Source organism: Nipponia nippon, unplaced genomic scaffold, assembly GCF_047370975.1.
Source record: "Nipponia nippon isolate SJK-2023a ecotype South Korea unplaced genomic scaffold, ASM4737097v1 scaffold_4, whole genome shotgun sequence".
Taxonomy (NCBI): domain Eukaryota; kingdom Metazoa; phylum Chordata; class Aves; order Pelecaniformes; family Threskiornithidae; genus Nipponia; species Nipponia nippon.
In genome coordinates this window covers 57,838,042-57,854,171 of record NW_028262358.1, presented here as the reverse complement: position 1 = coordinate 57,854,171, position 16,130 = coordinate 57,838,042, and the positions used below count along the sequence as shown (strand labels likewise).

At 41.2% G+C, this 16,130-nt stretch overlaps 1 protein-coding gene across 11 annotated transcripts in view; it reads left to right on the top strand.

Moving 5' to 3' along the window:
• Positions 1-11,198: 11,198 nt before the first annotated feature.
• TFB1M (transcription factor B1, mitochondrial) overlaps positions 11,199-16,130 on the top strand; it is a 28,826-nt gene continuing 23,894 nt past the window's right edge. Inside the window, exons 1-4 of one of the 11 annotated variants that reach the window (XM_087773432.1) lie at positions 11,539-11,752; positions 12,072-12,127; positions 12,534-12,691; positions 14,235-14,386. In XM_087773432.1, coding sequence (XP_087629558.1) covers positions 12,559-12,691; positions 14,235-14,386 — 285 coding nt within the window. In that variant the 5' untranslated portion in view covers positions 11,539-11,752; positions 12,072-12,127; positions 12,534-12,558. Of the gene's footprint in view, positions 11,268-11,535; positions 12,128-12,533; positions 12,692-14,234; positions 14,387-15,989; positions 16,050-16,130 lie in introns of those variants that run through there. The other 10 variants (XM_087773431.1, XM_087773430.1, XM_087773433.1 and 7 more) reach the window with 10 other exon arrangements.

Here is a 16,130-nt window from a genome sequence, read left to right as displayed (position 1 = left end):
GGATAATGATGTACCCCAGAAAAACAGTCTCTGCAGGTTGACTGGAAAAATGACCTGTGTTTCTGGAGCAGGCAAAATTCCAAGAGAGGTGTCCAGGTTGTTCAGTTCACTCTACAGATGACTAGCAAGTGAGATGCCAATTTATCCCATACAGGATTCCCAGTACCACAGGTAGCTGTCCTGATGAGGACAGCACAGAACGAAGGGATCAGGGCTTCCCAACACCAGATCTTCATTCCCTGTAATACGAGATCATTCAATAGCAACAACATCCTGGGCTGTATTAGGAAGTGCAGGTTGAGGGAGGTGATCCTTCCCCTCAGTGCTGGCGAGACACATCTGGAGTGCCGGGTCCAGTGCTGGGCTAGCCAGTATAAGAAAGATATGGACTTACTGGAGTGAGTCCAGCAAAGGGCCACAAAACCAATTATGGGACCGGAGCATCTTTCATGACAGGACAGGCTGAGAGAGCTGGGACTATTCAGCTTGGAGAAGAGAAGGCTCAGCTGGATCGTATCAGTGTGTACAAGTGCCTGACGGGAGAAAATGAAGAAAAGATATCCAGACCCTTCTCAGTGGTTCCTAGCGACAGGACAAGAGGAAATGGGCATAAACTGAAACACAAGCCTAGATTATCTCAAGAACTCCCTTCCAACCTCAACAATTCTGTGATTCTTTAAAGACATTGATATATTTCTTGTTTGCGATTTAACAGGTCTCAGGGTCATCTATGGACTTTTCTCCCTTTCCATTATTATACATAAGGTAGCACCAGCAAATATTGAACCTGCAGTAAAGTAGACCAGAAGTAAAAATCTGATCTGATATATCCTCAATCTGAAGGAGAGGTTGCGCAGAGTTGGATCCTTTGCCAAGAATATACATGCCACACAGTATTCTCAACAGCAATGTAATTCAGTGCTGAGTGCTACTTACCAAAAAGCTGATCAGATTTTGCTTTCTGATGAAAAATTGTCAGTAATTTTCACATCTCATTTGAGATACCAAGGTGAACTGGGAAGCTGAAAATGTCATTTGTTTAGGAGGGAATTGTGGCTGCCATAGTCTACTATGGAAAACAGAGAACGTGTGTTAAATTCAAGGTTGCGCTGTCCAAACTAACCTTAACAATTCAAATATGTGTCTTGGCAGAGGACCTAAATGACTCCGCAGAGAAAACCTATCATAGATCTCAAAGAGGAAGCTACATGACTGGTTCAGAAGTTGTCAGATGTGTTTATAACCAGGTCAGTTGGGCACCTTTCTAACTATGTGGAATCACTGCCTAAGTGTAAGAAAACACTCTGCGAGGTGGTTATCAAAGACAATCAAGAAACAGTTGCAGAAAATAGTTCATTTAAGCATCTCTGAAAAGTCCCAATTGTTTTAGCTTGTAGTATCTGCATTTTGTATTGATTTCTAGAAAGGTACTAAAAAATGAAGCAGATGAATTTGACCCAATGTAATGCTTTGAAATGATGAAATGCAAGAGACTTGGGGAATAGCCATTGAAAAAACAATCTTGAGTTAATAAATGGATATTGGCAAGCTCTGATATCCCTGAAAACCAAGAGTTACATTAACTGCCTTTCTAGTTCCTGTATCAGCTGTACCTGTTCCACATCCTGCTGCTAGGGCTAAATGGAATGGTTTGATAACTTGTGGATGAGGCACTTTGATACTATGGATATTCAGACATATATCTTGATACACCACCTTGTGAACTGAGTCCTTGCATAGAGAGAGTGCCTCAAGTCTCTAAGGACTTTTTCTCCAACAGTGTCACGTAATTGACTGCAGATTTTAGTAATATCTAATAAGGTATTTAGACCCTGTGCAGCCTAGTTACTGTGGGTTTAATCAAAGGAAGTCTCCATTTCTCTCACATCAAATATAAGCCACTTATCTTCACCCCGAAGTCCTCCAATGCCCTATTTCCACTCTTCTTATGATCTCTTGTTCACTAGTGTGACTCTACAAGTCAGTGAGCTACTTATTCAGGTGAAGCCAAACCTTGGATTCCTGCTGACTTTAATTCCTGTTTTAAGGCCTTTTATTTAACACAGAAACAAAGTTTTCAAGGTACTTAGAGCAACAAACCTTCGGAGTCTTGGTTAGATCTCCTTCTCTAACCCTCAGCTGTCCTTCTAGATCACAGCCAGATCCAAGCTTTCGTATCCTTCTCATTTACAGCTTCAGTCCTGGTAGACTCCTCCTATCCTTCAAATACTTTCCTAAATTCTTCCTGTTATCAAGTATATGAAGTCTTTGGCAAGCAGTTTCTGATCTTGATCTTCTCACTTCATTCTTAGCATGGGCTAAGAGTAGGGGCCAAGAACTAAAGCTTCCAGTGTGTACCTGTGTGCCCAGAATGAGGCCTGGGATGGCATGGCCTGGACTAAAAAGACGCCTTAAATGTTCTTCCTGCACATTCCTAGCAATACTTTTTCTGATCACTGTCAACAATATTACCACTCTTCTCCCATCTACTCATATAATCAGACTATCATTATCACTTTGGATCTCTAACTGGGCCTCATTCCCAACCTTTGTCTTCCAGATCTTTCTGCACAAAATCTTTAAGACACTTTTTCACTCATATAGTTAAAATTCTTATCCAATTCTCAACTTTTCATACCTTGCATACTGAAACCACTTTCTCTCTAGCCTTCATAAGTGCTTCCTTATTCCCCTTGTCATATCCAGCAAAAATCACACATCCTTCATCACGCATCTATCTACCTCTCACTTTGGCCAGATCCCTCTTCTCTTTACACCTCCCACTGCTTCCCCTTTTATATTGCAACACATGCCACAAACCCTCACGTTCACTTGCCCCTATACAAAAATTTCTGAGCCTGCTTCCTGAAAACTTACTCATTGTGGAGAAGCCAGCTCGTTCATGAGAGCAGCCCACATTTCAAAGAAGTACCTTGATATTTTCTCCCCTCTGCCCTCCCTGTAAACATCCGCAAAGTTCTCTTATTGTGCCCTTCAGATCCTTCTTTTGTGATGCTATAGGAAAAATGCTGCCTTGCTGAGACCACAGCTTGTCATGCTGACCAGTACTAACTCAGTGCCTCCTTATTCTCTTCATCTGTCAGTATCTACTTTTCCCTATTCTTTCAGACTCACATGGCAAGGCTTTCCTGACAGAGGTCATATCTTCTGCTGTGTTAGTACAATTTCTGACATGCTGGAGTTCTGTTGGGGGCCTCTGGGTGTAACTACAATAAAAAAAATCCATTCTAAGCTTTGAATACAACATTGAATACAGTCTACTTAACACACAGGGCTAAACAGACATGTTCATTAGCAGTTTGAGCGGAACTGTGGCTCCAAATTAAGTTCAAACAAGAGTTTTGCAAGTGAAGAGCCAGAAAGAAATCAGTTTATTCCCCATCTACCTCCATTTTCAGATTACAGTATGACAGAATGTATCTGGAAGTGAGCAGATCACTGTTGTATTTTCAAAGATGTTATATTTTGGTTTAAAACCAAATCAAACTAACAAGACATAAAAGAATTAAAAAGTATTCCCACCTCTTAGAAATCAGCACAGTCACCATGACTTTAACAGAACTGTACCCAATTTATAGCAGGTAAAGCATAAGCACAATATATTTAGAAAAAACTCACGCTGTTGATCAGGGGAGCAATTTCTTGCTGACAATTTTTGATTTCAGTTTAGCACTTCCTTAGCCTGGACAGAGGAATCATTCCAGTTAGCTTTACGCTCCCATACTCATCACTACAGCAGTGGTGGTTGTTTGCCACCTCAGAAATGCATGGCCAGAATGCTGTGGTAGCTACAGCACCCTAATGATATAAATAAGTCAAGGTTAGAACAGAGGCACTATGTTTTATTGTACCAGCTGCATTAGATGGAAAAAGATGACTTAAAATCTAACAGTTAATGAAATGCGTTCTTTCTAAAACAGATTTTTGAATCAGTCTTCTCATGCTTTTCTTAACAAAATACAAATTCTGACCTAGCCTACTTAGGAGCTCTCAAAAAGCAGAGCAACTATGATTAACAACCTACCCTTTCATGTGGTATATTCAGTAACCTGAACCTCCAGGTTTTGTGGCTTGGATTTTGCTTGCTAAATCTTCCTTTCTTGTTTACTGTAAGCGTCTATCACTGACCTTCTGCTTTTTACCTCTGCTAGGCGGAATATACGGCATTCTTGTTCTGGCAGCCTGACTCGACATAAGGACATACAGTGGAGTCAGTAAACTTTTTATTCCTTGCTAAAGACTGTGCAGCTCACTCGCCGTGGAACAAGAGTGGCACCCAGTGGCCAGAGAGCTTGATCCAAATACTCATGCCCTGCAGTTTCTGCCTTCTGCATTTTATAAATCTCCTGCCAGCATTTTGAAGACAGAAATCCTTCCGTGCTCAAGCTCGGACTCCTCTCTCACCTCTGTACCTGAAATACAGAATCTAGAGAACTGAATCTAAAAGGTTTCCTCTCTGTACTCTTTTTGAATACGACTTTTTCTGAGAGCATAAATAACCCACCACAGGTATTAGGCACTTACAACAGGGTGCCGCTTATTTCTGAGGGATCAGGCAGCAACTGACTTGCCTGACATAAGCACAGAAGGACGAGTTCAAGGACCTCATCTAACTCTAGCACATTGTCCAGTTAAGTCCAAATGAGGTTAACATTTGGTTTTAAACTGCCCCGCAGAAAACGCGGCAGCAGGAAAGGAAAACCCAGGGATGGAGCCTGCTTTGTGATCTCCTCTCATGAGGAACCTACCGGCTCTGTGCTGCTCCCAGTCCGGGGCTGGCTTTTACAAGACCTTAAATTAGATTGTTGCACAAGAGGCATAGATGGTGACATAGTGTGGCGATGAACACCGTTACCTGTGCTATAGTACAAATTTCACATGCTTCTCACGTAATTTTGTATTGTTCACGTAATTTTGTATTGGTTTTTCATGATACAAAATCGAGTATAAAAGTCTGGGTCTCAGCTGATACGGTATGCTGTACTTTTAATGAAATTCTCTGTGGAAGCTGTTCCATGTAGCGAGAAAGCTTTTACTCTCTATTTTTTTCTTTAACTTAGGGATACTTAATGCTTAAGACTGGAACATCAATTTTGAAAACACTCTGCCAGAGAGCCTAATTAAGATGCAATCAACTATTAACCCTCATGGAAACATTCTCCAAGATGGAGACTTGGGTGTTGGGTGAACAAGACCAAGCTCACTAAAACACCTATGTTTCACAATGCTGTAAAATTCTCAGTGATAAATGGGTGACAACGGTGCACCAGTTTGCAGTGCTGAGTCTGGGTTTATGGTTTTGGGTCCTACTTGCAGTGTGAAAATCCTCATTTCTACAGAGGCCAGCAGGAAACGTAAGTGGGAGTAGTCTTGATTCTCACAACTCCTGGCATTTTTAAAATTGTACCCCAAACTTTGCATTAACTGATATTCCTTCTAAATGCTCTAGCACCTAGAATGGTATGATCAAGTGGAAATCAAAACTGTCAACTAAAAATAAACTTTCTAGCATGGATGGCTACGGCTAGAGCTTGACAATGTGACCCAAGTAGATTAAATAGCTCACAAATCAAAAGGCACATCAGAAGAATCAAGCATTAAAAGAAATTCTAATGTTTTAAAATAAATATAATGATTTTTAGACATCTGCTGTGGCAATACTGAAAGCCATGGATCTTTGTACTTCCTGAGTTATGTTAGGAAAGAACTCAGCAGTCTGGACAGAAATTTCTGCCAGATTTTCTGTTAACGGGAAGTCTTTGTTCCTTGAGTGTTTGTTTTTTGCTACACAGCATTACTGAAGTGGTAACAAGGAAAATACTGTTCTTGATCGTAACATGGCCTGATGAATCTACAGTGGTAGACTGACAAAAGTAGGAAGATTTTCCCCATAATTGGATTGTTTTGCTCAGGGGAAGAAATGGATGTAGCAATATTCTGTTTTATTTCACATTGAATGTAACCATTGCACTGCGCAGAATATTTAGTTCAAAAAAGGTATTCTAAAATGCATTGCCTCCACCATCAAAGAGCAAGAAACCATCTTACAGATCCTCTACAGAGTTAATACTGAAGATGTTTCATGGCAGTTTTGCACTTTTTTGCAGCCTGTGGCTCCTAAAATTACTGTGACTATGCAAATGTACATCTCTCTGCTGTTATCTTACCTAAGCTTTTTCCCATTTGCTAATTTATTTTCTTCAGCATTTTATCTGGTCACAGAAGTTCTCCTGAGGGAGGGCAGTCACCATGTTGTTTGTACAGTACCTGGTGCAATGGGTCCTAAAATCTATTTAGGGTCCTTATGAGGTAGTGCAATAGAAATAAGAAACATTTTATTTTAACAAGCAATAGGAAACAGCGTGTTTGAGAACAAGCTGAAGAATAAAGGTCTTGGGGTATGAAAATACTTCCAGCAGGGTGGAAAATAAAAGATTTTCTGTATCTAACCTCTTTTGGGTGTTATGTTTCCTTATCATTTTTCAGTGTAATTTGGTCATTGACAGCTTGTCATCTTATTTACCTTAAGTTGATGTAAAATAATTGTCAAATAGATTTTTCTGTCTCAGAATTCAAATGGAGTGTGGCATTTCAAGAGCATGGTGTGAACCCTGTTTTCTACAACACGATGCCATAACATAAAACTAGTAACAATAATCCCAAGCAATACAATCATTTTAGGTCAGTGATATTGTACTTCCTTTTAGCAGGGATTACTTTTAACAACCTGAACATAGAACCAGTAAATAATTAGAATGAGCTCAGCAAGTCTGTAAATTTAAAAACTGAAATTGCCACTGAAATTCCACAATTACTGTGGAAACTTTCCACTGGTGCATGTGTTTTCATAATCACGGCTGCAACTCCGCTTTCAACCCTTGCAATGCTGGCAGGTGAACCTGAACTGAAGCTGCAGTCAAGAGAACTCTATGTAATCCCATAAGGGTGTCTCTGCACAACTGATCTCAGGACCTGAATCTGAGCTGCTTCAGATGCCCAGTTTATCTTTCCCTGGCATCCATCTGATCTGTAGAAAACGTGCTGAATGCTTCATTGGTTTCAAAATTAGCAGGCTTTTGTCTCTAAGGTCAAGACACAGCTGAATGATGAAATAAGTCAGATGATGGATTCCTGCCATTCTCAAAATAAAGTATTTCACCAGCATTCCAAAGTTCTGTATTATTTTGTTTATTTTTTTGTCAACTGCTGTCACCCTGGAGGAAGGAAAGAAAACAGATTAAAAACTTCTTTAATAGATTCTTGGGCCAAGCTCCAGCATCAAAATGTAGCTGCCCAAACTCTAACTTGAGGGGTCATTAAAGTTTCATTATTGCTATTTATGGCAGTGCTCTCCATATTCCAGCTGCTTTCTACATACTTAAGGACTGTCCTGATGGTGGTGTTCATAACCCTTCGTTGTTACACAAATACTGGCAAGTCAATCCTGTCACCAAAGACCTTGCATTCAAAGCAGCTAAGACAGCTGTAAGGCAGTGAACGTACAGAGACATGCACAGTATCTCCCAGCAATCACACAGCAGATCACTGGGACAACTGGGAACAAAATCTTTATCTCCCCACTTCTGGGTCACTGCAGAATCACAATGTCTCCTCGAGGTTCTCCTCTGGACAGTGAACTCTGGAAAACAAACCTTTCAGGTATAGTGTGCAGGCCATTAGAAGGCCACCTTCTTAACAGTGGCAGACCTTGAGATGTGACACAATAGCTAGAGTAATGCAGAAGATTTTCCAGTAGCTTATTTTCTTCTTGCAGAATTTGAGGCATTGTAATCAGAAATGTGGCAATTCCAACACGTCAAAGGAGAAAGCATTTTCCATGAAGAGGCTGGAGAGTCACAGGGTGGGTGTCAGGCTTTCCCAGGAATGGAAGAATTCCTTCCAGTTTCTTTTTCTCACATTTCTTCTGTGAACTTCATTAGGACCATAAGAAGGAAGTGCTCTTCCTGCAGACCCTACATAACTTGCAGAGGAACGAAAGGGCTGGGATAAGCAGATGAAAGCTGGTAAGGCTCACCTTTTCCTCTTGCAGAATCACAGAATCACAGAATGGCTGGGGTTGGAAGGGACCTCTGCAGATGATCTAGTTCAACCCTCCTGCTAAAGCAGGTTCACCTGGACCAGGTTGCACAAGATCACATCCAAGTGCGTTTTGAGTATCTCCAGAGAAGGAGACTCTACAACCTCTCTGGGCAGCCTGTTCCAGCGCTCTGTCACCCTCAAAGTAAAGAAGTTTCTCCTTATATTCAGATGGAACTTCCTGTGTTTCAGTTTGTGCCCGTTGCCCCTTATCCTGCTGCTGGACACCACTGAAAAGAGTCTGGCCCCATCCTCCTGACACCCGCGCTTAAGATATTTGTAAGCGTTGATAAGATCCCCTCTCAGCCTCCTCTTCTCCAGGCCAAACAGACCCAGCTCTCTCAGCCTTTCCTCATAAGAGAGATGCAAGACTTAGAGAATATGTAAGACTTAGTTGGAGATGTCTTCTAGAAACGACCAGACGATGTGATGAGTTCAGGCTTAACTCACCCACTTTCCCGTCATGAGTTTTAGGGGCCACCTTGACTCTCCAATCCATACACTACTACCCCTATAGCAACTTCAAGAGTCTGGAAGACATTTCAACTATAAACTTCAATTATTATTTTAGCAAGTGATTTCTCTACCAAAATTTTTTCTACAAGTAGACCTATTAGCACAGATGGCTATATTTATTTCAAGTACTTCAGTATAAATCTATTATATCTTATTATTACAGTAAGAGTTATGGCCACATGAAATGCCTGGAAACTTCTGTATGTGCATCTAATCAAGAACGAACTTGCACTTTAAATATGACAAAACAGTATTTGTATATAAAGACTGAGTAGACTTGAGGTTGCGAGATGAAAAAGCTCAGCCTTGGTGACAATCAAGTATGAAATGCATTATTAAAACAATGCTCTGGCATAACATTATTTATGTACAGCAAAAAACTTTTAAACTGGCATCTTTTTTGTTTTAGAGTTGAAATAGCCTGGATATCTCAGCTGGTCATAAAGCTGATTCATCCCATGCTATTTTCACACTTGCTCCTCCTAAGACCCAATCCATATTCGTTCAAATTTCTTCAGATTTGAAGTAGAAAAATCACCATTATATTATTTTCTCTTAAAGTTCTTTTGGAATTGGGTGAAGTAACAGATACCATTTGAAATCCCACATTTTCACCAACAGGTGGAGCTTACATTTTATGTTTCATTTATAATGACTTTAAATTCAAATAATATATATTAAGTCAAATACTATATACCTCACAAACTCAAAACTCCAGTGTTTCAGGTAAGATTAGGACCATGACATTTTATTCCAATATTCCACTGTATGTGAACAATAAAGCCTAGGTCAGCTCCTTTTCTTACTGACACCAATTGCAAAGTTCCCTATGTTTTTAATGACTGCATAATTAGATCCATTTTCATTTTTCTTTAGATGTGCTCCTTTCGCACTCCTTTCGGAGTGTTGGCTCCACTAATCTTCACACACGTATTATTCATGTCACATGCATAGGTTTCAAGTGTGATAAACTTGATTGATGTCAGAACACAACTGAACCCACATCTGTAAAGAGATATTGATGCAGATATTGTGTATCAGCCTTCTTCCATGTAATTCTTCACAGTACAACACTAAAATACACTACAGCATCTGCTGTTATTATTTAACTAGAACAGGCTATTGATGGCAGAAGCTATGTCTAATGCACAAAGCTATTTAGAATTACACCCATTATTTATCCCGAGTGAGGAATTACTTTTTGCAAATCCTTTAGTGTCTTCATTTTCTTACATCTACCTAACAATACCCTTGATTATCTGTGGCTTTTTAGTAACTGTTTAGCTTTCTGGAAACATCTCCTTAGCACTCATTTGCACTGTCATAACAATCATCAAGCACGAAATGATAAAGACAAAATGGAAAAAGAACCTTAAAATCCAACAATTGTTCAAAAGTGCTGTGGAGAAGGAACTTCCTTAATCCACTGTGACAAAAGATATTGCAGAAATACTCTACCAGAACGGCTTCTGATGCTACCAGTGAATTTTACGATGAGCAAAACTGGACGTTTTAAGAATATATACATAAATACACATGCACATATTATGAACACATGCATGTTGGTGCAGTATATTGTAGCTAAGATTCTGTTGCAACAAGCAATTGCTCAGTTTATATTATGTAATTACTCATAAGAATACTATTATTAAATCTGTTTCTTCAATGCCGATTTCCCAGTCAGATCAAGACATGTGTGTTGTATGGCTCCAACTGGAAAAATTTAGATCTACAGAAACATAGAAGCATTCATATTTTCAAAGGAAATGAACTACAGGTTTTGATCACGCTCTAGAATTAATCTCTAGATACACAGAAATGAGCAGAGCCAGACATTTGTGCAGTATCCAGACTAGCTGAAAAATGGCCCAGCAGTCGGCTCAAATAAAGACCCTCCATTGTGAATATAGAGGTCCAATTCAGTTCCAGACTGATCTGCAAATCTGTGAACCTGCATTCCCATGCAACTTCCATGTCCTTTGAAAACACACCAGCAACACCCACGGGCCTGTTCCTGAAGCCTGCAGGTAACAGTTTTACCTATCTGAAAGGGTGCCAGACAAACGGAGTTACCACAGAAACGGATGAACGACACTTTAACCCACAATGATGACTGCCAACGGGGGTTTTTTTATTGCCTAGAATAATTTTTGCCGCGGTAACGCAGAGCCATAGTCAGTGCCACTTCAGGCCCACCACCGCGGCCCGCCCCTGCCAGCAGAGCCTACAGCTCCAACGGGGCCTTGCTCCGGGGCCTCCTCGGCAGCCACGGGAGCAGCAGGCAAATGCAAGCTTTCTGAAAGGCTTATACTGTGTGCGCGGGAAGGCCTCTGCGGCCGCCCCCACCTCCCACGGCTGCTCCGTCAGCCCGCGGAGCCGCAAGGAGGGACGGACGCACGGAGGGACGGACCGACAGACGGACCCACCCACGGACAGGCCCGCGGACACCGCTCCGCCGCGCATGCGCACGCAGAGCGGCGCGGGGAGCCCCGGCCCGCCCCCGGGCGCATGCGTGCCCCCCCTCCCCGAGACACGAAGCCAATCAGGGCGCTGAACAGGCGCATGCGCTTTTAGTGGGACGCGAGGGCAGAGGAGCGGCACTTCCTTTTCCGGGTTAGCTCCCGCTCTACACCGTAAGGAACGGCGCCGCCGCCGGGCTGGGCTCTGAGGCTTCCTTTTCGCAGAGGCAGAGCGGGGGAGAAGCGATGCGGCCGTACGGCGCCTCCGCCCCGGCCCGCCCCGCTCCGCCCCCGGACCTTGCGCGCCTCCGCTTCCCCAGCCACGCTGACGGCTTCTGCGCCGGCGCAGCCGGCCGCCGTGCCGCCCCTCGGGGCGCCGTCAGCAGGAGCACGCGCGCTGCGGCGCCGGGCCTCGGGGGGGGGGGGGGCGGGGAGCGGCCGATGCGGGGGGCATGGGGCGGGGCCCCCCGAGCCCCGGCTCTGCCGCGGGCGGGGCCGTTACGGACGGGGCGGTGGGGCTGGGCCCCGGCCCCGGCAGGGGGGCGCTGGCCGCCGGGAGCATGGCCGGCCTCCCCCACCCGGCCGCCTGGGGGAGAGGGGCGGCTCATCCTCCGTTCGCTGTGAGCGCCGCCGGTCACGCTGCTGCCCGCGGCCCATCGGCAGGTGTCAAATAGCGTCCGCGCTGAGCGCTCCCCTCCGCCGCCTGCCCGCTGGTCCGACCATGGCTTTGCCGTCATCAGGCTCTGTCGTGAGCCCACTAAAAGCGACAGCGCGGAAGGCGGCCTCTGCTGGGCCGGTCCGGTTTGCATTGGGCTGTCGCTCGGGAAGCAGCGGCGCTGGGTGGCGAGCCCCGCTGCCAAGCAGCGAGCGCCTGGTGCTGAAGCTTGCTGGCCGCGGGGTCCGTAACGGCGAGGCTGGGGCTGGCGGGTGCGAGCTGAAAGTTAAACGCTTTTTTTTTTGTTTTGTTTTTCAACTTAGCTAATGCTATTGTTTACACTTGGGATTCCCATCTTTATCTCTGCTTAGAAAAGCAGGTGATGAGTATTAAAAAATCTTTTCATTCTTCTTCAGGGACACTTTAATTAAACACGTTCTGTCTTTACATGATGCCATGAATTCAAGCAGATTATCCTTAATGATTCTTTTCTAAAGTAACGAGAGATTGACATTGAACAATTGTGAGAGGGTTTTGTTTTACCTGATGTTTTGGCAAAGCTACAAAACGAGACTTGCCCAAATCCCCCAAATATGTGCATAAGCATACAATATGAGCATAACCACTGCATACAATAGTCAAAATACTGATGTTTAAAATTTAGCACTTGTATAATGATTTGTAAATCATGTCTTGGTTTGTAAACTTTAATATTAGAGTTTTTAATATTAAGTATATTAGAATTTATTGCATATACTAGAATCATCTTTTCAATGTCTCTCTAGGAAGAAGGAACAAGAGTTTTGTCTTATGGCTGTTCCGGGAAAGGTGGCAGCTTTCCGTCTGCCTCCCCTTCCAACTGTTGGAGAGATTATTAAACTCTTTCGCCTTAAAGCACAGAAACAACTTTCCCAGAACTTTCTACTGGATTTGCGATTGACAGGTTAAATATTTTATTCTAGTATTTTTAGCTACTATAAAACATGTATCCCGGTCTCGTTCAGAATCTAGGTTCTAGCTAAGGAGATGATGTTTCCATGATGACATCTGTCAAACTAATGGTAAAAATCTCAATGGTAAACCTTTAAAGACTTCTTTTAAAAGTAGTTTTAGCTGAGACAAATTGATTTTACTTGTAAATTCCTAGAAAATTGTGTTTCTCTATAAATTATAGAGTAATTTTTAGGTAGTAACTATATTCCTATGTAAAACGTGGGTTATTGATTGAAATGCAAAAATCCAAGCCTTAGTAGTACTTTTACCATCCAGGTACTATTATAGTTTATAAGTTTGAATCAAAAATGAGTATTTTTTTTGGATTATTATGTATCATAGAAAGTACTGTAACTCATTGTGCAATTTAATTTACTATATACTGTGGTTAGGATGGTCATTTGTCTCAGCTTATCAGAAATGTTGTAGCTTTATTGAACCAGTTATGTTGTTCTGAACAATTCAGTTTTCTCCAGCTTCATGTCAGCAATGGGTGACAAAACTGGCACCGTTCAATCAGTGGAGAGTTTCTTTGCTGTCCTAGTGGTGGCTGGGTTTTGCAATAATAAATGATGTCCCAGCTTCATGTAGTGGGTGATTTGATTACATTTGAAGATTCAGGTTGATAAAGATTTAGGATGTGAACATGAAACTCGGTTCCACTTCCTGAATAACTAGACTCTTACCCTGGAATAAAAATGTCTTCATGCATTTAGTAAAACCTTACAAGTGGACAAGTCTTCAGGTATTTCTTATTTTTATTGCATACTTAAGAAGTTATGGAGTGAGCAGCATAATTTCTCTCAGCATCCCTCCCTCTGTGCTTCCTAAGGATCTTCTTCTTTCATTAGCTACATTTTTAATCCTTTTTTCAATCCTTAATCTGTTTTCTTTCCTGGCTGTAATGCCTTCCAATGTTGTACCCTTCCACTTATGTACAGGTATTTTTTCCTCATCTTTTAACTGCCCCACTTTCTCTAACTACCAGTTGCCTGTATTCCAACTCTTACTTCAGCCTCTCCCTCATGAAATTGCTCTATACATATTGTAATCTTGGTTGAGCTTCACTGTATCTTTTTTGCTTCTTAAATTTCCTTGAAACAGAGGTATGTAGTGAAATACCTTTATAAGGGTAAGTACTGAGACTTCAGGACATTGAACGCAAGTGCTTACTTGCAAGAGGAGAATAGTACTGCTAGTTTACAGATGAGAAATAATAGTCTCTTTTTATTTGATTCTGTAATGAGCAACAATGTATATTAAAGATGTTAAACTGAAAATAGTCTTTTTTAAACAGTTGAGCATATCTTGTATGAAACAAATCTGAATTCTGTGCAGTCTAGCAGGTGTGTGACCATTTAACTGGGATGTGTCACTGTTTGTGTCTGTTCTGAGATAAACACACTTGTGCTTTAACAATAAACAATGAGTTTATCTTAGTGAGCTGGATCCTTTGGAGAATAAAGGCTTAGTATGTTCTTTGTGTCTTGCAGACAAGATAGTGAGACAAGCTGGCGAGCTGAAAAATGCCCATGTTTGCGAAGTGGGCCCTGGGCCAGGAGGAATTACCAGATCCATTCTCAGTGCTGGTGTTGAACAACTCCTTTTAATTGAAAAAGATGCTCGATTTATTCCAGGATTGCAGGTATCATCTGGAAATAGTTTGCATAAATGTACCCACAACATTGAATAAGAACAATTTAAGAACATAGGAAGGTTCCAAGTGTCTTGTTGAGATCTCAGCATTGAAAATAGGTTTGCTTCTTTGGCTTAAATCAAAGCTATCGTTTGCTTGAAGATGAAAATACACAGTATAGCAATTAATTGCTTCTGCTTTCTCATATGCCTTTTCATTTAAATACCCATTGTCTCTTCAGGACCTGATCCTGCAACTGAATTAAGGCTGAGGCCTGCCTGTTTTTTTCAGGTTGAGATGTTTCAGGTGCTTTAAAGGTCTATCTGTGCAGGTGAAATAGTAGTTTGAAGGCTGAATGTAGTGTCCTTTGGTCTTACTTTTCATTTTCATTCTAATAATTATGTTTTAAAACTTATAAAGTTGTGAAGATATATCTCCAGTTAATATAATTCAGTGTGGATTAACAGCCAGATACAGAAGAATAAAGCAAGCATTTATTTTACATTTTCAGAAAAAACACTCTTAAAGTTTTGTTACTTTCTTTTGAAGTTGGTGTAAGTTCAGAAGCCATTGTGGCATTTTTCAAATACCATCTACTTGTGTTGCTATTAAGTTTCCATGTTTATGGAATTTGGCTGCATAAATCCAGCAAGAAAAACAGAGTCCAAAATCTCTTTAGATTTGACTGTTTTCTTGTGCCTCTACAACCTCAAATCATAGCAATTCAAAGGGCTTTTCTTATATTTCACTGTGCTGTCTGTATTAAATCAGCAGTGAAAATAAACAGGTAGTTCACTTGAGAACTGGTACCATCTTTTTGTAGGACAATAATTATGTAAGATACGAATGAAAGTGCGCATATCCTTAAACCTGAATATGCACGTAACTATGTAGGGTTAGCCATTGATAATTTACAGTATGCCGTCTTTACCTTGCTAAGTATGAAAACTTTGTTTTCACTTTTCTTGAGTGGTGGCAAATCTGCATTCTTGTTTTAGATTTTAAGAACTGTTTTGGGATTAGAGAGAATTTGAGCTTAAATGATACTTACTTTAGTTAACAGAGTTTTTTAAGTACTTAGACAATTTTTCTGATCTTCCAAAATGCAGTCACTACAACAGATTTCTCTGAATAAAAGTCTACTTTTCAGGGTTGATAATGAGCTTTTGGTGTGTAATTATCTTTACTATTCAAGTGAATTAACACTAGTCATTACTTTTAATTAGCAACCTCCTCACAGTAGAAATAAATATGTCTGAATGACGTTATTGAATGTAAAGATGCTATAACTCAGTAACAGTGGATGTGAATGAACAAATATGTTGCATCCATTAGGGTTAAATTTGGTGGTGTTTTTTTCTCTCCAAATAAGATGATAGATAACAATGAATCTTTCTTTTGTGATAACGTGGGTTGTAATACCTATTTTTTTCTGGTTTCCCATTAAAAGCTCTATCAAAACCAAATGCTTATAAAAGGGTTGAGATTTGAATAACAGAAAATGTCAGAGATTAAAATAACAATTGGGGATTATAACTTAAAAATGCCTCTTTAGATACTTATAAAATCACTGATGTAAAGCATACAGCATTTTTCATTAACTGTTTTTCAGGCTGTGGTTTCTATCACAAAACTGATGTTGGGATCCTCTTTACTGCAAAACTGAAATATGGTGAAGAACATATGTGTACAGAGTAACAGTTTACACAAGCTGAGAGTCTGTCAGTTCTGTCTCGCTCTTAAAGAATCACAG